General features: G+C 46.0%; 1 protein-coding gene across 1 annotated transcript in view; it reads right to left on the minus strand.

The window, feature by feature from the left end:
* TNPO3 (transportin 3) overlaps nucleotides 1-23,153 on the minus strand; it is a 44,318-nt gene that overhangs the window by 19,209 nt on the left and 1,956 nt on the right. The window contains exons 2-5 of the mRNA XM_037388797.1: nucleotides 9,246-9,446; nucleotides 8,265-8,338; nucleotides 7,294-7,450; nucleotides 3,158-3,301 (exon numbers count right to left, since the gene is read on the minus strand). Of these exons, the coding sequence (XP_037244694.1) occupies nucleotides 3,158-3,301; nucleotides 7,294-7,450; nucleotides 8,265-8,338; nucleotides 9,246-9,446 (576 nt within the window). The remainder of the gene's footprint in view (nucleotides 1-3,157; nucleotides 3,302-7,293; nucleotides 7,451-8,264; nucleotides 8,339-9,245; nucleotides 9,447-23,153) is intronic.

A 23,153-nucleotide genomic window follows, 5' to 3' on the forward strand; every position in this document is an offset into this window, starting at 1 on the left:
GGACCCCACAAAGACATCCTTGGGAGAGGCAAACACACCAACATCCACAGCAGTTCAGAAGGAAAGAAAACAGTTGCGCTGATCATGACCCTGGCTGAGTCACAGAATATCTCAAGTTGGAAGGGACCCATAAGAATCATCGAGTCCTCGGTGATGATGGAGATGAGGTTTCTCACAAGCATGTGTGAAATACTGTGATAGTCTGGGGGTGAACAAATAGATTTCAGGCCCCACCTGGTAGATGTATATAGTGATTGTACAAGGCTGATTTAACAGGGCCTTTAATGGCTCCCATGGAGCCCTCAGCAATTAAGGAGAGAGACAAGACTGGCATACTAAGGAGTAGAGAGCAAACAGAGAAGCATAGAGAGGAAACAAAGGAGCAGTGCCTCTGTGTGTGCCTGTGTGTTCCTTCACACGAGATCTCAACACATTTGGAAAAAATTCATGGTCCTGTGTGAAGGGGAAGGGGAGGAAGGAAAATGCCCAATTTAAAAGTGACATTAACACAATAAAAAGGCTGGTGAGCCAAATGCCCGTCCTGGGGAAGACGTTTTCTGCTGCAGTGCTGCTTGGGAGCTGGGTCCCTGCATGAATATGCCTATTACTTCTCCCACTGAATGGGAGCCCTCATCAGCATTGTTGTTCATCGAATTGGCACCATGGGAGGGACGCAAATGAGGGATCCTGTCTAACAACAGAAGAAGGAACAGACAATTCCTGCACTGGGTCACAGGTCTGGGCAGTACCACAGCAGACACCTTCGTCCTCCAGGAATTCCTCCTTCCTGTTTGTCAGTTCATTGCCCTCCCTGTCACAGTGATGCGGGATTCTCCTAAGCTCCCTGTTTCACTGGCCTCTTCAGCTCTCCTGCATCCAGACAGAACAAAAAACACCCCAAATACCTTTAGTAGTTTATTTCCCAAGGTGAAAATGTCACAAAAGGAATAAAATACTATTTTATTGAAAATGTGGAATGAATACAAAACAAAAAATGAAAAAATACTGATTGCAATATTAAACAAATGCAGTTTCAACAACGGACAACTTTTAAAGCCAAAACTAACCATTACTTAAGCACACGAGGATGGCAAACTTTCAATAAATCACCAAACAAATGTATTTTGTTCAGAGCCCCATAAAACAATTTGGCTCAGAGGAAGGACCAAGTACAATGCGTTTCAGACCAAAACTCTCTGTCTCTTAAAGTCTTAAAGTATGCTTGAAAGTACACCTGGCACCTACTTTTGCAGCAGTGGCAGCCCACAATAATGGCTAGAAACGGTCACTTCTCAGATGTCAAAACTTCTATTCTGCTGTTTTGCTGCCACCACAGAAAAATGGAACCTGGCTCCCGCTTGGGAGATAAAATAACTGCTTAATACAGGCTCCAAAATTGATGATTAGTACAGTAGGAATAAGGAGAAGACATATAAATAGACAATTAAATAGTCTTCGGACTTTTTTATCAATGTACTGTGTGTGTTAGTACACTGTGAGTGTACTAACAAAGTTTATGGAGATTAAAGGATCACTCATGGCAGTGTAGCAGGAAGGTTCCTGCGGCTCAACACCTCCATCTCTCAGAGAGACCTCTGCTTTCCCCTGCTGCTGTCTGTCCGGCCAGCTCCACAGGGAAAGCCGTGATTCCTGAGCGGTGCAAGGAGAAGGTGCATCACTTTGCAGGAAAGCTCTCATGGGGATAGCTGAGCCAGGTAGCTGAGGAGGGTGTCAGTAAAGCCAGGCAAGGGCATCTGCTCAGGAGAGATTTCAGATGCTTTCCTGTCTGTCCAGGAACAGAGAAGGGTGCTCACCTCTGAGCACATATTCTCTGGATCAAAAGAAGGCAGGCAGGAAAGAATACTACTGAAGGAGCTGCAGAGTCTCCTTCCTCCATGCAAATAGCCAAACACACACACGCATCTTTCTTTGCATCTGAAAGCTCTGCCAGTGCTTTTTGTTCATCAGTCTTGTCCCACCACATCACAGATACTGAACCAAGGACCAAGCACTGGCAGAGCAAACCCTGAAGTGTACTTCTAGTTTCACCCTTGAGAGATTAGCCAACATTAGGTGTTATTTATGTGCCATCTTCTAAGCTTCCCAGGGCTAACAGGACGCAGGAAAGATTATGTGGGAACTCACCAGCAGCCAGAAGGACTCTCACTGTGCACTGCTGCTCTCTGACTGTCCTCCAGGGTGGACAACCGGTACAAAGGAAGATGATCATAGAATCATAGAACAATTTAGGCTGGAAGGGACCTTTAAAGATCATCTGCCTCCAACCCCCTTCCAGGGACAGGGACACCTTCCACTAGACCAGGTTGCTCCAAACCCCATCCAACCTGGCCTTGAACGCTTCCAGGGATGGAGCAGCCACAGCTTCTCTGGGCAACCTGTGCCAGTGCCTTGCCACCCTCACAGCAAAGAATTTCTTCCTTAGATCTAACCTAAATCTCCCCTCTTTCAGCTTAAAGCCATTCCCCCTTGTCCTGTCACTACAGGCCCTACTAAAAAGTCCCTCTGCAGCTTTCTCGCAGGCCCCTTTAGGTACTGGAAGGCCACTGTAAGGTCTCCCCGGAGCCTTCTCTCCTCCAGGCTGAACAGCCCCAGCTCTACCAGCCTGTCTGCCTAGGAGAGGTGCTCCAGCCCCCTGATCATCTTTGTGGCCTCCTCTGGACTCACTCCAACAGGTCCGTGTCCTTCTTATGCTGGGGACCCCAGAGCAGACACAGCGCTGCAGGTGGGGTCTCACCAGAGCAGAGCAGAGGGGGAGAATCCCCTCCCTGGACCTGCTGGCCACACTGCTTTTGGTGCAGCCCTGGGTTTGGTTGGCTTGCTGGGCGGCAAGCGCACATTGCCAGGCCACGCTGAGCTTTCTGTCCACCACCACCTTCTCCTCAGGGTTGCTCTCAATCCATTTCAGGCAGCACAGATCTATTACTGTGCACAGACAGCTTGCACTTCCCTGGCTGCTAGCAGAGAGGGACAGCCCACTCTATGGAGCTGATCAAGGTAAAGAGGGAATCAGAGGGTTCTGACTCAAGACAGGGGGATGAAACTCACCTTCCACATCTCAGTCACTCTTGGATTTAAAAGTGACACCATCTGGTACCCAAGGCCCATCACCACCTCATTTCCCAAGAGAAACACTCACCAGCACCTCGAAGAGGAGTGACAGTAACTTGCTGTTTGCCATGAAGGTGCTGTCCAGGACACCCAGGTTGAACCAGCTCCCCAAGCACCGGAAGATTTTGATGAGCATCTTCTCATCATTGCCTGCTTTCTCCACACATGTCATCTGCAACAGAACAAGGAAGAACTGCTTAGGACCCCAACTCCAATTGTAATTTCCCAAGCAGAATAATAATAAATAACTTTTGGAAAGCCATCCTGGAGTCTCTATAGTCAGCATCGAGAATTCCACCATGAATCTTAGCAAGACACAGGGCAGTCAGCAGTGATCCCTCCAAGAGGAACAAAACTTTCAGCAATCAAGCAGCAGTGTTGTATCTATGTGAAAGCAGCACTCTGACCAGAAGACAACCGAGAATGCCCACACCAGCAGAGAGGACTTCTGCATCTGCCTAGAGTGATCATGTCCCAGTGCTAGTTTTGTAATCGGGAAGATGACAGTTCTGCAAACAACCTTTCAAGAGCACACGGCCTTTGAGCATCCTCTCAAAGTCCATATGAAACACATTCAAGAAAGCAGACTGCTTCCAACATCCCTGTCCCTAAGTAGCCCTGGACTTGGTGAGATATAGGGGCAGAGCCAAAAACCTCTCTGTCAACTTCAGATGCTATTACAGAGGCAAGAAAACCAGTGTGAGTGTTTTCGTTCATGCCCAGTCCATCACTTTTCTGCAGAATCCTGTCTCAGACTGGCAGAGCACAGATATGGATGTGTCATGTAGGTGATAAATCCCTAAACTCACTCAAATCTCAATTTACTATTCTTCACCACAAAACAACCGTGGTCAAAGAGAAGATGGGTCCTGAGGGTCAGACCTATCCCAAAGGCCAACCTGAGGACAGTCTGAAGACACCAGTGCAGTGTCAGAGACGGGCTGTGGGTCTGGCAGCAGCCAACCCTCATTTCCAGCAATGGCCAACACTTCTGCTGCACAACAGCGCCTAACCACAATCTGCATCAACACCTAACACCGAAGGAAGCCCTGACCTCACCAGGCTGAGGAAAAGGAAGAACAGATTGACAGACAGGACATGGAGAAGGATCCCAGACTTCCTTTTCCCCCAGAAGAGAACCTCGACTGGCCAAGCAATTCTGCAAACGAGCTTCCACAGATCTTCACTCCTTGCCTGACACTTCAATCCTGGAGGCAGAAAGCCATACTTCATCACAGTCCCTGTACAATTTTTTTAAAACTCCATCTTGTAACTCAAGAAAGTGAATTTAGCATTTAAATCCTACACTGAAAATTTAATTTTGCTCTTTAGGCAGGTGGTTGAAATGCCTGTGTTGGGATTTACCATGAAAGCTCAGGCACATGCAGAGGAAGTCTGAACATAAAGTCTTATGACAGGGCTACAACCCTTGGCAATCCAACACTGGCACCTCACATTGTCTCCAGTACAGCTGTGAGCAGCCAGAGCCAGGTGATGTGTGATGTCGCCTGTCTCACCAATGTGACAGCCAGACTTCTCCAAGATGTCCCAGGAAGAGTGCTGAGGGCTGCAGACAGCTAGGAGGGATGGCACAGTGCAGGCATTTGAGGAAGGTGAAAAGAGTTTAAGTGAGCGAGGACTTGTTCAAAGACAACTAAGCATGGAAAAAGTGGAACTGGGCTCCCCTAATGGCTGTGGTGGTAATGGCATGGGCCTCTGCTGGGATAAATACAGCATACGGGGGGAGGAGTCTTCTCAAGCAAGACCTGATGCTTTTGAGCAGAGGACATAGCTCAGCTCCATGTCCTGACACATAAGATGAGAGGAAACGGTATCAAGTTTCACCAGGGGAGGTTTAGATTGGATATTAGGAAAAATCTCTTCACCAAAAAGGTTGTTAAGCATTGGAACAGGCTGCCCAGGGAAGAGATGGAGTCACTGTCCCTGGAGGTGTTTAAAAGGCATGTAGACACAGCACTTAGGGACATGGTTTAGTGGTGGGCTTGGCAGTGTTACTGGTTGGACTCAATGATCTCTAAGGTTCTGTCTAACCTATCAAACCAACAATTCTACGACCCTTGATCATCACGATCCCACTTCCTCTGGAGTTACCAGAGTAACTGGAAAACGAAGCCTCCTTCCCTGGCCTTCACGGGAAAAGCCAAAGCTAGACATTGCACAAACATGAAACACCCACCAGAAGTATCTGCCACACTCATATTTCTATTCCAGATACTCTCTGTGGCTTTCTTAACCACAGACCCAAAAAAGCAGCGTGGAAACAGAACAGGTACCTTCTGCAAAGGCTTTGGGCCAGATGCAAACTTAAACTGAGTCTTACTTACCTGTAGTCCACCCCTTTTGTCTAAATTAAACAAAGGAAAAGTACCGGGTGTTGAATTTATGTTGGGTCCCATCAGAAAAGGGGATTCGGAGAGGGAAGGGATATTGGGGAGGGACTGCAGGTAACATCTGAGAGGCAGGAGGGGATAAATGAAATGGCAGGTTACACGAGCCTGGAGGGAGACTAAGCAATGCACTGCAAGAAGCAAGGCTTCTCTGGGCATAGAATCCAATCCCAGGGAGGACATTCCCCTTCTCCCTGGCTTCTGAGAGCAAGCCTAGAGCCCTCCACCTATTTCTGTGCCACACAGTACTGGGCACATACAAAGATGCTGCATGTTGGAGCTAGAACGGACATGAAGAAGTATCAGTTAAGGAGAAGAGAACATTGTCACTGATATAACTAAAGCCTTACAGTTTTGCTCATCAAGGAGAAGGAAATATAAACGACAGTCTAACAGCAAAGGGAGACTGTGATTCTGTAATTCTGAGAAATGGCACAAAAAAAGCACTGCAGAACATGGCTCATTTCACATGGACAAAGTATTAAGGATCCTACAGGCTAAGGTTCCTCCTATTTTCAGCAGCTGTAACTCAATTAGCAAAGGAATGCTGACCAGTAGGCTAGCAGGGCAAGAGGGAGGTGGCTAGAAGAGACATGGAGACCACAGACCAAAGAAAGCAGGGCAGCCAAGCACAGAAAGATGGGGCTGCAGAGCAGAGAATCGACCACTGACGAGACTCTGCAATTAAACACACCAAACCTTGAATCCATCTGGAGCACAGTGACATTAACCAGCTGCTCGGTGGAATTACTGATTTGCTATGCACTGCCGAGGGTACATTATCTTTCCTTCTTTAGATAAGCAGCATCAAAGGGTAGCTACAGCACATGCTCCATTTGAAGCCTGAGTCAGGGATCAGGTTGGCTACTCATTTACAGAGCTCCAACAACACTGAAGAACATGACAAGTGTCTCTGGAAAGGAAGGAGCCAGCAAGGAGCATTTCTTTTCAGTCCCTGAAGCAATTCAGCTCAACACTTATTCTCTGTTCCTCAGACTTGCCCTGTTTTGGGGCCCACAACAGTCTCATTCTTAGAGAGCATGAATACTCCCCAATTGAGGAAACCTTTGAAGAAGAACCAGGAGATACAGCTATGGTCTCCCCATACTAAATGTGATAATACTCAATGTGACCTGCAGCTAAATGCATAACCTCAGCTTACCACACGATGGTCAGAAATTAGGCATGTACTTACTTTTGAAAGGGGCACAAGAAGAGAGAGAAATCATAGTCACCAAGTACCTGAATGCCTTTCTTCTAAGAGATATACAGACACATGCATGTATGAATCTAGAGATGATCATCTCAAGATGATGATTTTGAGATCTACATACATACACCCATAATGGGCTGAAGTAATTTCTTGCTTAAGCCTCAAATAACCCAAGACTTTTCCTGAACTTAAAGCACACAGTGCTAGACGACAAGCCTCCACACTCCGTACCACCGGACAAACCAATACAGTCCTCCCATGGCCAGTCCAGCTGAGAGGATGAGAAAGTTTCCATAATTTCTCCAATTTCTAATGTAGCTCCAATTTCATAATAGCTCCAATTTCAACTGACAACAGCAACCTGACTGTGATTTTGATCTGCTTGGAACTTAAATATATAAAATCAGCTTATTTCACACCAACCAGCTTTTTGATCACATTCAACCTGGAATAATCTGGATCAGTGATGTGGATGGGGAAGAAGCAGCTGCATGAGCCTCTTTAGCAGTTGACCAGGACTCAGTTGCTGGTTGGTCTCCTTACCAGCAGAGAGATGACCGTGCTGGAATAGTATGCCAGATCTTCTATGATTTCAGTACGGCGGTTGGCTCCGATGCGCAAGGATCGGCTGTGAACTTCTTCTGGCAGCACCGTGAGGATTTCCAGCAGAAAGGGCAGCGATGTAACATCATTGCTGTACCTGAAAGAACAGGGAGGAAAGACAGTGCACGAAGGCAAGTGACAGCCAAGCACACGCAGAAAACCTCAATGCTGGCAAGTAGGTTAAGAGCACAGTGAGAGATGGAGGGACATTTCAAAGAGACTCTGCAAAAGTGTTACCACAAACACACTCCCACGCCCAGCTGCAAGGGCAGAGCACTGTCGAGAAGAGCCTCCATCAGTGGTTTAGCTCAAGATTTTTCAATAGAAAAATGACAAAAGCTTTCCCAGCCCAAGCACATCAAGTCCAAGTGCCACTGCCCAAACAAACCAAGTTCCCTCCTACTACAGAAATACCACAGGAGCACCTTAGCACGGTGATCTGCCCAAACAAAGCGTCACTGTACAATGGCACATGGCATCCCATGTCAGCAAACACAGGGCAGTGAAAATGCTGTCACACAGAAATTGGGCATCGCTGCACCAGCTGACCGAGCACTGTGGGACACCCCAGTGGCTCAACCTCACTGTTCAATCCTATGCTACAGCTAAAGCTGGCAGGGGATAAGGGATTGTCACATAACAAAAACAGGGATGAGGAAAATTGCTGAGTCTCAGAGAGCTGTGTTCACAGAAGCATGCACAGCCTGTTACAGGCAGCCACAGACAGCCCCATCTCTCCCTCCACCCCATCTCCCTGCCATGATCCAAGACAGTTTAAATTATTCATCAAGAAAAACTTTCCTATTGTCAGGCCATTTGCTGCTGCGTGCCTTTTTGGACCATGCAGGTCTGCCCATTTGACATTTATTCAAAGAACAATTTAGAGTTTAATGACATGAACTATTACTTACTTTTCAACCAGTGTTTGTACGCAGCCTTTCCAAGAAGCCATTTGCAGGGCAAGGTCTGCTATTGCTAAAGCAAGCTGAAAGGGAAAGGGGAAGAAAAAACAACAGAGCTAAGTGTGGTGGTTGATGAAACCTGCCCAACAGCACAGGAGAAAGGGTGCTGTGACTGTCAGACCTGAGCTCAGCAGGGCTGGCAGGTAACTCCAAGCCTGCAGAGGCAGGGTATTAATTCACAGTATCTGTTTGTGTGTGCAGTCTCTGTGGTTAACTGCACAATGCCCACTGCCTCAATGCAGTGATGTTCTCTGCTGGGCTACTTAGGGGCTGAACAAGCAACCTTGCCTCAGCGTGTGCAGTGCCAGACACCCTCAGAAATGTATGGATAATGGGAATGCTGTATAAAGAACAAATGGACTTCCAAGAATATGCCAGCACGTCGGGAGAAATCCTCCCAGTCACTCAGGGCACTGCTGGGCAGATCAACATTTTGTCTCCATTGCAGAGCACAGGGAAAACCCCAGGAACAGCTGTTTGTCCTCTCAGCCCCTCCAAACAGCAAGCAAGAGGATGAAGTAATCAATTTAACTAATGGAACCAAATAATGAAGGAGGGCAAACAATTCTGTACTGGGAGACACGAACAGGCTGGCTGCAGGCATTGACCTTCTCTGTTCTCCACACTGGAGGAAAAGCAACCAAAGGAGACTAAGGGCTTTGTCTCAGAAAAAGTCAGAGGTGATAAAAGCTGGAGCTGGTCACCACTGCTGTCACCTGCAGCACCTAATTTTTCCTCCCCCAAGCTGGCAATTACTGTAAGGGAGAGCTCCAGCAGGGCTGTGACACAAGCCTGGCTACCAGTCTGCTCTCAACAGCAAGTTAGGACTGAACAGTCCAGACTTTACCGCTGAGAGCAGCCTCAACCCACTCTCTCTCTCTCACAGACATTTATCGAGCAGCTCCTTCCACCTCTCTGCTCAGCACCTACCTGAGTTACAATGACAGGTGACAGGTCTTTCAAGTTCTGGATGTGGGACAGCAAAGAGTCCCGTAACGAAGCATGGGAATCCGTGGGGAGTTCGTAGAAGGAAGTCTGTATCTTCATCTTCATGGTCTGTGCTGCGAAGTAGCATGACTCCACATCCTGACGGATCTGCAGCAACTGGTCAGAGATCTCCCATGCGTGGACCTGCAGGCAAAGCACAGCACCGTCAGCAAGCAGGCATGGGAATGTAGAGCAAACTCAGTAGGTACCAGCAGGCTTAAGAGCAAGCTCAAATTCCCCTAGATGAAGACACATCCTCTCCCCTAAAATACCCCCAGAATTTTCACCAGGAGAGTCCATGCCACACTGCTATCATGGCTCAAGCAGTGAGAGCTGACTAATGAAGGTGCTGGGGCCGTAACACCCACCCCGTGAGCTGAACAAGCAGATCAGCTTCCAACACAGACCTGACATTGGCCGAGATGCTCATGGCCTCAGTTACCACAATCCATTTGGGAAAGAGGATCAGAAAGCAGATCTGATGACCACCCTTGCAGTACAGAGCAACAAAAGAGGCTTTTTTGGGCTAATTGCCGTACCTATTACACAGCAGTAAAAACAGAGCCCAGCAAGTGACAAATGGAAAAAGGAGGATTGGATAAAGGTCTCCCCAGATCAAAATAACGATATGTAATTGCAAGATTGAAGCTGCTGGACCCACCTAAGAGCACACACTGGGACCGGTGAATCTGCAGCAGACTATAGATGTGCTGAAGAGCTTGGAGGAGAGCCAGCAACAAGGCAAATCATCACCTGCCCAGCCTCAGAGAGGCAACAGCCAACTGGCTGGTAGGACACTGAAGACTTTGCCCTTTGTGTGTGACCAGAAGCTACAAGGAGAGCACTGGGTGAGCCAGAGGAAAGGCAGGCACCACTGGATAGACCACCCTTGCCTTGCTGAGATGGTGGAACAGACAGCCCTGGGGGCAAGCCCGAGGCACCGTTAAGACCTGCTGAAGCATCTACTGTACAGGGCTTGGTGGGAAAAGGATGCCAGTCAGGGAAGGAAAGCTTGGCTAGGTTATCAAGTGTCACCAAACATCACCAAGGGACGGTGGGGCCACTGCTGGAGCACATCAGCATGGCTTGGGAAGAAACCCTTGGATGTGAGGTCTCCTGTTAAGGAATGGGATCTTCAAAGGACTCAGACGATCAATAAAATGGTCCTCCTTTCCTGAAACATCTGCAACATGTTTTAGTTTAATTAAGAGCATTTGGGGTTTTTTTGTAAAAAATAAAATTAATGTTTTATTTTTCCAAAACACTTGAAATCTGAATTTCTGTGCATATTTAAGCTCAAACTAATAAATTCACACAATTCACCCCATGCATGCAACTAACATTGAATGCCTCGGCACCCTCCTCTGACCTGCACCCCTAAAGAAGCTAGACACAAGCCATGGGCACTCCAGGATGACCAGATCCAACACTCATCAGACTGTATTTTCTATCAGTATAATCACTATAAAAATCACTCTGCTAGACTCCAAAAGGTATCTCCTGATAGAAAATAAGGCTAATGGGTCATGTGACTGGAAGATGGCGGATATTTCTAATTTTTTTATTTGGCAGAGATGAAAGACAGTTCCAACTGACATTTCAGATGGACAAACATCACACCGCAAAAGGAGCTCCCCAAAAGCCTTGTGTTAACAGCCAGTGAGGCAGGACCCCACAACCACCACAGAAGAGGACTTTAGCTAAAGTCTGTCCGTGTGCTACAGCACACTGAAGGGAACAATTAAATAAATATATTACAAAGGATTCTATTTTTCTAGCATTTAAAAAACATCTTATAGACAAAAATTCTAGTGGGGATACTGGCCACTGCTAAATGTAGATGTTACTGTTCTTCAGGCACTTGAAGCTGCCATAATGAACAGAAATCCCAGGAAAAAAACCATCCCCTTAACTCTATCAGAAAGAAACATCCAGAAGGAAAAGCAGATCTGAGCTATCGCCTTCCCTATTCCTTTGCAGTCACAAACTTCTCCTACGCTTGGGATGTGTCTGCTGCTTACCCCTCTGTTATCTACAAGGGAAGGCGAGCATTGAATTGGGCTGCCCAGCACAGCATGATCCTGTGATTCAGCCAAGCAACAACAGCAGCTGATAAACCATTATGGAAATAAGGGTTTTTTTCTCTTGAAAATCTGGTTTGGGTCCACGAGCCTATGCAGGCTACCTGTATGAACACCTCTGGAAATCAAAGGAGAGCTCAGTCAGACAGCCCCGGTGCACCAGAGCTGACACAAAACCCACAGCATGGTCTCCAATATTTTAGTTTTTCAGACTTCAAGCACACTCTGCACAAGGGCACCGTGGCATTACCCTTGACCCAGCACTGAACAATAAAATAAGACAGATGTCTTATTTTACTGAATTGAAACACTAGGAATTTCTGCATTTCACGAACCTAAAGCAGCATTAAAAATGAGCTGATGTCTATATAATGGAGCAGGATTACTGCTCTTTGGTTTAGCATGGTTAACAAATTACAAAATTCAACTGATTTAGAAACCTGGGAGCAGCACTTCAGATAAGCATCTTCAAGCCTGAACAATGCCATGAGGCGAGGGCTTTGCAGCCCTCATCTCCAACACCCTTTAAGCCACAGGACCTTCCTGAATTAAATCCAGCATAAAATAAAACCTCTACATTTCTAAAAAACAATTCTTCTAGTCCTCATTTCAGCCTGGTTAACAAAGGAGATTCAATTATAACCTTTGGCCAGTTGTTCCAATGGCTAAATATCAATTCTTTAAAAAAATACAGTCTGTCTAGCCTTGTCTTCCAGCTGCATTTAATACCTTCAGAGTAAAGAGCCACATGTGTTATCGAAATAGAACCCTGCATTGGCAAAACAGGTACAGACCACACAGCCAAGAAGAAATAACAGGCACAGTGGTTATGCTGATAAATCCCAGTTCAGCGAGCTCTCCCATATCCCAGCTTATTGGCTTCTGTAATTAAAACCCCTCTGTGGAACTTCAGTTCCTTTCACACCTTCAGTATTACACCAGATAGAATTGCATTACGTGACTTTATTGCCTGGATTTTCCCAAATATAAAATGAATTTGGCACTTCTGTTCCTCCCTGCGCAGAAGCACACAGCCCACTGTCCCTGTCTGGAAAGCAACACCAACATTCAAATTTTGCTTTTTTAATATACTTGAGAAGCCTCCTCGTGATTCCTCACTCCTTGTCAATCTTCTGCTGTTCAAAGACTAAAAAAATTCACCTTGAAAGAAAAAATAATCATGTTTCCAAACTTATATACCCCTTGCAGGAAGGTGGGTGCCCAGAAACAGCGGTGGTCTGCAACACCAGCCGATGCTCAAGAAACCAGATGTCCTGGGTCTGTGGCCAGGCACATCCCAGGGGTCTGCAGCGTCACGCAGCAGGGAGATACAAGGCCACGAGCAAGCCGCCAGGCTGTTTGAGACTTCAGGTCAAGGCCAGCATGATCCAATCTTATCCCCAGTGAAAAAAACAGTATTTTTTGCATATATCAAAGTAAAATTCTGATTTCTTTATAGTCAATATTAGCACAGGGCTCAGCTCCTGAATCTACTCCCTGAAATTCTGTTGCAAGATATTTTCACGGCCATTTTAGCCCATAACGTAGTATCTGAGCCAACTGTCAAATCCAAAAGGACCCAGACACAAGACTAACATATGTCAGGGATCCTCAGACCAGCCCCAAATGCTCAGCACTCTGGTGCTCTCCCATCTCTTCTCCCCTTCTCCTTTTAGCTCAACTCTGAAAAACTCAAGCAAACAACGGCACCCAAACACAACAGACAGAGCCCCAGAAGCAGCGCAGTGATTGCCTTACACTCAGCCTCAGCAGCTGCTGAATCCATCCCTCATCTCCAACCTCAGGCTGATGCTGTGAATTGCTTTTATCTTTGAACTTTGCCACAGTGACAGGCTGGAGGACAGCTGGCCAGGACTGCCCATGGACACATGGCTGGCCAGGCTCACTTTCAACAGGTACTCACCAGACTTGGTGAGTTCACAATGGTCAAGGAGAGAGTCCTTTTGGAGCTGCCACATTTCAGACAAGCTCCTTTCCGGTTACCAGGCTTTGATCCTTCCTTCCCAGCTGCCTCTGTGACCATGGGCTGTTAAATAAGCTTTCTCCAATAACTCCAGCTATTGCTGGCATATAAATCGCCTGTAAAAACTTCAAAACGGGTATTAAGAAAAATTTGGAGGTATTTCTGACAGAAATGTCCCTACGGATTTATTTATACTCTTCAGGTAATTCCCAAGCTAGCAATAAATAAAAAGCCCTTCTTAAGCAACTAAACAACTACAATAGCTAGAACCACACCAGACCTTCTAAGACTCGTATTAAAAACTTTCTCAACTCAATTAATGGGCACATACTTTCCACAGCATTTAGAATAGAACAATTATGGACAAGGCGGCAGAAACGGGGACTCAACAGTAAGTGTGTTAGGAGATCCTACCAAAAAGCATGCCAAAACCAAAGCCAGAGAGCCCAGCTCTGCTGTACAAGCAACAATCTAAGCGTCTGGAAGTCACTGATTCAACAAAGACAGCAAAATTACTAATGGTTTTGTGATCACTAATGACTGATGATACTAAAAAGAAGCTATTTGTATGCCCCAAAATTACTGCAGCATATTCAGAAATTGTACAAAGCATTCAAGAGCTGAAATAAGATGGCTTGCGTGCCCTCAGGCAGCTCCAACGACGACTACCTGGACTGCCAATCAATATATATACATGAAAAAAAGCCACCCTGAAGTAGTATTTAGCAAAAACAAATATATACGGCAGCAGAACAGGTAAGGAAGACCTTAAAGAAATGTCAGGTTAGGAAATAAATAAAATTCTTAGTCTGTGACTGCAGCTATCAAATACCCAATCTATATCTCACTACAAAGAAGACATCTCACCAACAACCACAGAGCAGCTGAGTACCTCAGGAGATTTAATGTTATTCATGGAATTTTTTTCTGGGCACATGACAACAAAGTATTTCCAGAATGTTAGAAGAGAATGGGTTTAAATTCTAGCACTGACCACCAGACCGCTAAAAAACCCCAGTTAAGAGCATCCTCCAGATAGCAGGCACTTGTGGGAAGGAAAATGACGTGCTATCATATTATAAATAGCTCAGATATGATGCTACTATTACTTTATGAAAGGATTTTTATATAAAATTGAGGCTGTTCTACAGTCAGAAGCAAAAGTGCTTTTGCAGAGATCTACTGAAGCTCCCAAGAAGGAATGAGCCAAGTGCTGTTGTGATGTTATAAACAAACCATGAGCTGCCATTCCCATCTGTACGTAAGAGTCTGTGGCTTAAAGTTTGGCTTCCTCCAGTCCCCCTAGGATCTATCCGCACATAGTCTTGCTCACATGTGTAAGATTTGCTTTTACCATCTATCTAACTTCATACTGGAGTTCAAAATGTACTTTTGATGTTAAAAATAAGCAATAAAAGAACAAGCAAAAACCAGAAAGACAGCTCAAGTCCTTGTCACTGAGCTCTGAAGATTACCACCCAAAGGGCTTTGTCTTGATGCACCCGGCTTCTCGAGGCAGATAAAAACCAAAACCCCATACCAAAGTGCAGAGCATTTGCAGCTTGACATTTACCGCTGGGATGAAATAAGAGTTGGGTATTTACATGGCTGTAATGAGAGGAGACAAAGATGTAAACAAGGCGAGCCTAGGGACCTTCTTCACACAAAAAAACCCATCCCCACAAAAAAAAAAAAGCGCTGTATTTCAGTTTTAACAAATGGGTAGATGAGAAGGCACTCATTTAGAGATGACTTGTAGTGTTTAGAAAATTATAATTGAAAACATTTGCAGAAAAATCCAGTGTATTTTTCATCATTTTACTGTTCCAGTTCCATCACTTTTCTGCAAGAAAAGAGGACCAATGCCTAGTGAGTTCTACCACACTAATGGCATCCAGAGGGCAGAGATCATCAGCTGGACAGGAGCTGTCTATAGAAGCTTTAAGATTCATGAAGATCCAAGAGTAGCAAGTCTTAAATAAATAAAAACCTTCACTCAAGGGAGGGGAAAGAAAAATGCAATGGAGCAGAATGAGTACCCCATGCCCAAACCATCCGCACCTATGTCAAGACTCCCAGCTCCATCCTCACAAAGCTCATCCACAAAAGCAGCCCCACACCCCCACATGAAGCACTCAAGATGATGTCACCCAAGCTCCTATACAAATACAGCCTTGATGCAAGAAAAAAGCCTCAATCCTGGAGCTGGGTGGAAATGAAGCTGGCAAGATGCGTCGTTCCTGCGCGTCTTGCAGCTAGGAGGAATGGGAGGCTGGAAACCATAATCGGCTCTCAAAGTTAAGAAGCATTGCCTCTTCTGCTCAGAAGAGGATGCAGTGCCCGAGAAGCAGAAGGATTTTAGGTAGGAGGACACATCTACCAGCCTTGGTGCAGAACCACCTCCCCAGCTCCAGTCCTATGGCAGGTCCACACCAGAAATCTCCAGAAGAAAAGGGATTATTTCCTTCCTTGTGGACAGCTCAAGCTGTTCTTGAACCCATGTAGGAAGACCTCTTGCTGGCACTGTATCACCTTCTGGCCCCAGTACTATATAAAGTTACAGCTCCTGAGGGATGCAGCCAGTTCCTACCACCTACTCCTCCACCTGACCCACTAACTAGCAGAAGCAGCTTCAGTTCAGCTGATTAGACCCTGGAGATGGAGAGAGGGCAGTGAAACAGGCACCACATATTTTGAAAGATGAGGACTGGACAAAGAGACAAAGAATTGCCTAGACATCTTGAGAGCTACTCTCATTTAATGAAGCATGGTAGGAAGCATCCTTGAAAATCTGCACTTGGCTTTGATCAGCCTGAGGCTGAACACAGATGAGTATCCTACAGAAGTGCTCGCTGTGTCCCTTCAGTGCAGAACAAGAGGCACCAAAAGACTCCAGACATGGAGTTTGGCTATGCACATCTAACCAAAGGACATGCAGATGGCTCTAAGCAGCTGTGGATGTTCCCTAAGCTCCAAATTCAGTTTAGAACTAGGTGGTCACCACCATAATGTAACCTCCTAGTACAAAGCAGGAGACCATGAGCAAGAGGGAGGGATTCAGAGCTGTATTACATCGGGTGCCGATGCTGGAGGGAGTTCATGACAGCTCAACTTCACTCATCCCAGCCAGAAACCTTCAATGACAAGCAAGTCCTTCTCAAGAAACCAGCTTGGGAAAAAGGAACATCCAGTCTATTCAATCTCAGCTAGTGGAAGAGTTACTGGCAGAACAAATCTTCCAGCTATACGGAAGCTGAAGCACCAGCCAGAGGAGCTCCTAACACAGCCTTAAATTTTATAAATCCTTTTCAGACAAAGGCTGGCTTGAGCCATAAAGCTGTGAGAACAGGGGAGGCTTCACGCTTGAAAGGCAGCCATGAAGTGTTTCTCTTACACCCCAGCCTTCCAACAAAGAGCTGTCTGTTTCCACTCTTCGGTCAAGTGGTACCTCCAAAGTATGATATGCCCAAGGTCATAATTCACAAGCCAAGCCAGCTGGCAAACCCTCTCAGCTATTGAGCAGCCTCTCCCCAGGGTCTCGTCCAGGCTTTTGAAGGACAGTTCTAATGGACTTCATGCACTGAGCTCAAGCAAGCCTTAGGCAAAGACAGTGCATTCAAAGTCAAGTCTTCTGCTCCACAAGGCTTTGAAGATGACTTCAGAGGGCCAGTCAAGGTAAGCATCTTCCAGTGGACAGCCTGCCAGCCAGACTTATGTTTGTTATTGAGAAAACAGATGGCAGCTTGTGTGCTGGAGATGCGGTTGTACCACGACGGGAGCCCAGCTACAATCCCTGAAATTTCTCTCCTTTTCCACACACCAAAGTGAAGGAAGGAATGGGCCTATTCAACGCCAGTCTAAGAGATGGATACCAAAACAGCACGAAGATGAATTACGAGTTTGTAGGTGCCGTGAGAATGAAGAGCTCCCAGCTCAAAAGGGAAGTATGTAGTGGATCCTTTGGTAAAACCTTGCCGCAGAGGCAGCATTTCCTTCTGAACTTCCACCAACATGTTCAACTTGCATTTTTTCCCCAATTTATAATCTCATGCCCCTTCCTTGAAAGGATTCAACTGCTGCCATAGGCAATCTTTACCATGGAATATTTACATCGTAGTAAGGAAGGCTCTGAGAAGACAGCTGAAAAACCTAAAACTCAGAATCACAGAATAACAAAGCAGCAAACCTGGAGGTGGCTGGTCAGACCCTCTAATCAAAGCAGAAGCAATTTAAGTCAAGCCCATTCAGGGCAGTTGAGTATGTCTCCAAGGATGGAGACCTTCTCAACCCTGGTCTTCGTTCCAGGATTTATCCATCCTAATGCAGCCCAAGGACAACTTGGTCTCCTAAACCCCAAACCACAACACTGCTTTCCAGCCGCTCATCCCAAGGGGGGGTTTCACATCCCAGGGAATGGACTTTGAATTGGCCTTTGCTGAACTGCCTGAGGTCCCCATAAGCCCATTCCTCCACCCATCAAGGTCCCTTGGAAGAGCAGCCCTGCCTCCAGAGTATCAACTACTCCTCCAGCTTGGCATCATCCGTGAACTTACTGAGGATGCATCTGTCCTATCATCCAGGTGATTAACATTCAGCAGCATCCATGCTACTATCGATCCTTTGGGAATGCCACTCGTAACCGGCCACCAGCTGGACTTCAGGTCAATGACCACTCCTGTTTGAGCCCTGTGATTGGGAGAGTTTCCCAACCATCAGGTCCATCTCTCTCCAGTTCGATTACAGGAACACTGTAAGACACTGCATTGAAAGCCTTGTTAAACATCAAGGAACAGGACATCCACTGCTCTCCCCATCCACCACACCAACTACCTTATCATAGGAGGGTGCTTGGTTGGTCAGAAAACTTGTGCCTTCTGGACTATCAGTGCAGAAGACATCATTCTTGCTTCTGCAGCCTTTTCTACCCATTGCTTTTGGCCAGATATGGACCGATTTCTTGATACAGATTGAATGCTTCAAAAACTCAGAACTAACATCACTAGAGGACTTGGGCCAAACACAACCCTGCAGTCTGGAGCATCTCAGTGAGTGGGGAATGAACACAGCCCCTTCTACAAAAGATCATTAAGATCTCCTTTTAGTGTGCTGGCACACAGATTCTCTTCCAAAGCTCTGTCAAGATATCATCACCTCTCAAAAATCCATCAATGGCTCAAGCAGGCTGCTGGAGGCAAGGTTCTCTCCAGCTCTGGTGAGGGCATCCACATTGCAAGCACTGCTCTCCAAACAAGCAGATCACCTCCGGAACAATGCTTGTAAATCTGTGCTTCCTTTGCATGTGCCAAAATGAACTTCCAGGCATGCCTCTGCAGCAGCCACTCATGCATGATGGCCCAGTACAACTGGCCAAATGCCCCAATAGACCAAAAAAACCCATGAGATGAAGACCAGTAACCCTGTCCTTGAGTACTCGCGGTTACTGGGGTAACCAGCGACAAGCATTCTTGCGAATCTGGGAATTTCTCATTTATACTGGTTTGCTGGCAATATGAAACACAAATTTTGGGTCAAGCTAAAGCCTTGTTGACCAGGATGGTTTGAGCGATGGCCATACCATCATTGCCACAGGACCAGATCTAAGCTTGAAGCCTTCTCTGAGCAGTAGGGTGGATGGAGACCCTCAAAGGTGACCCTTCCCACGATCCTGTGATGTTATTTCAGGCAGGGAAGGAGGAAAGTTATTTTGGTGTTTAGAAGAGCGATAAGCCTGATGCTCTCAAGCTATGTGGCCCACAAGCAGCTCAAATACATCTCCTGCACTGTGCCTGTGCCACACAGCAGCAGGAGGGAGTGCACAGTGGGGCAGAGCAGTGCAGAACTGCCAGGGTCGCACATGGATTTTGGCAGGACAAAAGGTCCCTATTGATTGGACAATGCCAGCCCATGCCAGCCTCAAAGCGACAGACAGCACCAAGCCACAAGCACATATAAAGGAAGAGCAACGTGGCCACACCAAATTTTGGCCATTCAAGACATCAAATGAATCTGTTTTTTACACCTTTGAGTAACTCAGGAGGGGGCAGTAAGAGCTGGCCATCTTGGATGCTGTAGCCAAATGGCACCCAAAGGTTCCCTTGACCTCTTGGCTGTAGCATGACATGGGGACTTTACATTGACTTCTCATCACCCTAAAATGAAAAAGCTTTAAACAGTGTGTGCAAACAAGAGGGAAGCGAGACTGTGCCTTCCTTTCTTCACCTCCTTGAAGAAATGATCTGTTTATCGTGCATTTTGTGGGTTCCTCTCCACACAAGCAGCACTGATCATGGGGTGCAAGGGGAGTGAGATTTTATTTCCCTTAAAATGATTTGGAAAAGAATACCAAAATAATTTCCAGCATGCTTCAATTGGTAAAAGGTGTTTTGTTGGCTTTTTTTTATTATTTTAATTAGGGGTTATAATTCTACCCAATATTATCACTAAATTAACTTTAGGGACAGATCAAAGGAAAACTACATCAGAATTAGTCACTTAAATGAACCCTGTCTGGCTACGAGCCACATATAATTTCCACCTCCTAGAAAGCACTTAATAAATCAACGTTAAATCACAAACCAACCTACACTTAATCCACACCAAAAAAAAATTCCAACACACCAGCTTGCAGCTGCTTATCTGCACTGCACATTTCATGAACCCTCCACTCCAAAGACAAGCTAATGATGAAACACTTAAGAAAGCAGGATCAGAAAGCTGAACACATTTGAAACAAGTTTAACACCTACATTTGGTCCGACTCTTCTGCATTAAAGAAACTCCCAGCTACTCTGGAATTAGCCTTTATGCAACTCCAAACATACAGCATAGGTTTGTCGGTTGAATGATCCTCAAATTCTGTGATTTAGGTAAAGTTGTACAGTTCTACAGCTGAGCTCTTCAGTGCTGTACAGGACACAGGCAAGCTCACAACTACTCTTCAAGATACTCTGTTAAGAGCATGCCTCATTCCCCTGAAATAATTAGCAGTTAACAGGCAAGAAACGATGCTGCAGAGGGAAGAGATGGACAAATCTGAACCACCCAAGCCAATCGCTACCAACAATCTTACCAACACCTCTCAGTAGCACCCTGTCAGCACTGCATAGTGACTCAGGCACACACAAACTAACATTTAAACTTTAGCTTCCCATCCCCACAACGGCTTTAACGTGTGACAACCATCCTGGCAAACAGCCAGATCTTAAGACAATACCACAACTCCAGAAATGCAAAAAAATAGCAGCAACCCAGTCCCACCAGCCCATCCCACCAGAGGCCAATGGTGCGGAACCAATTGAGACCGAACTGCTCAAGTATCAAACAGGAACAAATTGCATCTAATCAAGCGCTATTCTGGCTGGCAACGAATATTTGAGAAATTTTAAGTCATTTGAACAGAGATGGTTTGTGAACAGAAGACAGACCACAGAAAGGACCTTCAGGTTATTAAATCCAGACTTGATCCAGCTTGAGATACAAGGAGACCTTATTTACAAAACAGGAATGATAAGCGAGTGTTTGGCCAGTACAGCCACTGCTTGAGGATTGGCGGATGACACTCCAAGCCTTTGGCTTGTCACTGTTGACAGTCAGCAAGCAGTTGGAGCAGCAGTCATTTTCCTTATCAACCCACCTAGAGAAGTCAGCACCAAAACCCACCACACACTCTGCTTTTACATTTTTATGTCAACCTCTGGGCACAAAATCCTCACTTGAAGCTCATCACTGAGGTTGTATGTTCCATAAAGCTGATGCCTTGCACACCACATCTCAGCAGCACGTCGTTAAAGAGAGAGATGGGATGACTGGTGCAGAAAAACGGCAAAGGAGTTTTTACAGTCTTCCCCTAAAAGCTACAGTCCCACGAGCAGGCTTCTGCCACACTGCTCGCTGCAGCTACAGGAAGGACATGTGCCCGCTGCTGCCTTAGCTCCCTCCCTGCAAGGGGAGGGAGGACACAGATCCCTAAGGACGGAGGGTGGCAGAATAACCTCCATATTATGTATTTATAAACTCTATATAGTTGTATAAAATATAGGTATAATAAGAGTACTTGCATCTTCAGTGGTGCCTGGTGCAACGGCTCATGAGCTGTATTAGGAGGAGAGGACTTAAGTTCAGGAATGGCTTTCAATCTGAAAGGAAGCCAGCTAGTTCCTGGTACAGCTAAGGCTGCGAGTTACGTTTGCCTTCATAAGCTTCCTGAAGAATGCTGCTACTTAAACATCTAAGTTTCATCTCTTTGCACAAGAAAAATAAGCAGAAAGACCTTTACTTTCCAACACACCTTCCAGGCACTTGCTCCAGTGAACGTCCTGCAACCATTCATCAGCAAACTCCTTGCCAGCATATCCCAAATCATCTTACCATACTCCACAACATGCACAAGAAGAGTTTCCAGCTTTGAAGCTCTGCTTTGCCACAGGCAGCACTAATCCTGCAGCACCTCACCATGCTGAGCACGCAACACCAGTGACAGGCACGGAGCTAGCACTGCTTGTTAAGCACAATTCCCCCAGTCTCATAAAGAAGCAGCCAAAGCTTCTGTTACACTCTTTATGAAAAATGATGTTAAATCAGACCTCAGCCATCAGCTACCTGCAGCTTTAGACTCTCAATTACACACAATACTTATATCACAAGCTTTCATTTAGGCACAGGGATCAGACAACCTCGTACCTGCAGTGTGAAGTTGCTAAGAAGCAGCATATCATCATCCCTGTACACAGCAGTAGAACTACCAGGCAGTTTTACCATGACTGGGGCATGCTCGTACCCCACGGTGGCTGTGGGCTCCCACGTACCACAGGGTTAAGATCACACATGCTGACACCTGGCAACATCACCCATCCGAGCAGTTATCTTCTCTCAGTGAGAATGGGGGGACTGGACAGCCCAAGGCCTTGAGTAAGTCAAATTTGTTATCTGTTATGTTAATGCTATCAAAAGTACTCACATTCCTCTGGCTTGCATCTGAAAGTTGAAATAAATTCAGTAAAGAATAGTTTAAACAAGCTGAATGTTTAAACACAAGTTTAAACACTGAATGAAATCAGGCTGTGCCTCACAACACCTGAAAGTCTGAAAAACAACTGGAATTAATCCTTGGATGCAGCAAATAAATCTCTGAAAGGATCAGGCCAAATAAGCATAAATAAAAAGCAAGAAGTAGAAATGCTGTCAACCTGGAGTCCAGCTGGCTCACCGCTTGTGTTTAAAACACCCTTGTACATACAACAGTCAGTCCAGAGCTGGAAAGGGATTTCTGAAGGCATTTCTCTTGAGAAGAGATCGGAGAGATATTCCTCTCTGAAAAGCACAGGGATCCCCTTTGTTTACTGGTACTAGAGCTGAGGTGCTTCACACACGCTTATCTGCAAGGCAGGACAAAAGCAGCCGTGCAGAGAAACTGTTCAGCCACCAGAGACTGGACAACAGCCAGAGCCAGTCAAGGGGAGCAGCGCAGAGAGAAGCCTTATAGGAACACAAAGGCTAAACCCACGTAAGGACACCCATGATTTAGATTAAAAACAACCTGGACAACACAGGTAAGAGCCCAAAGAAACCACAGTGGAGCAAAACAAACCCCAAGACTTCCCAAAGACAAAGACATCCCATCCTTACAGGTGGTCAGGATATTAAAAAATAAAAGCCCAAATACTTTGAGCTCTCCTCTCGATGGGGCAGTTTATAGTAAGTGTGGGCAGCCAGAGTGCAGCCTGCAGACCTCTAATGCAGAGAAACCATCTTCAGCCTCCCGTCCCAGCACTGATAACAGATGAAATC

The sequence above is a fragment of the Falco rusticolus genome, chromosome 5, assembly GCF_015220075.1.
Source record: "Falco rusticolus isolate bFalRus1 chromosome 5, bFalRus1.pri, whole genome shotgun sequence".
NCBI classification, from domain to species: domain Eukaryota; kingdom Metazoa; phylum Chordata; class Aves; order Falconiformes; family Falconidae; genus Falco; species Falco rusticolus.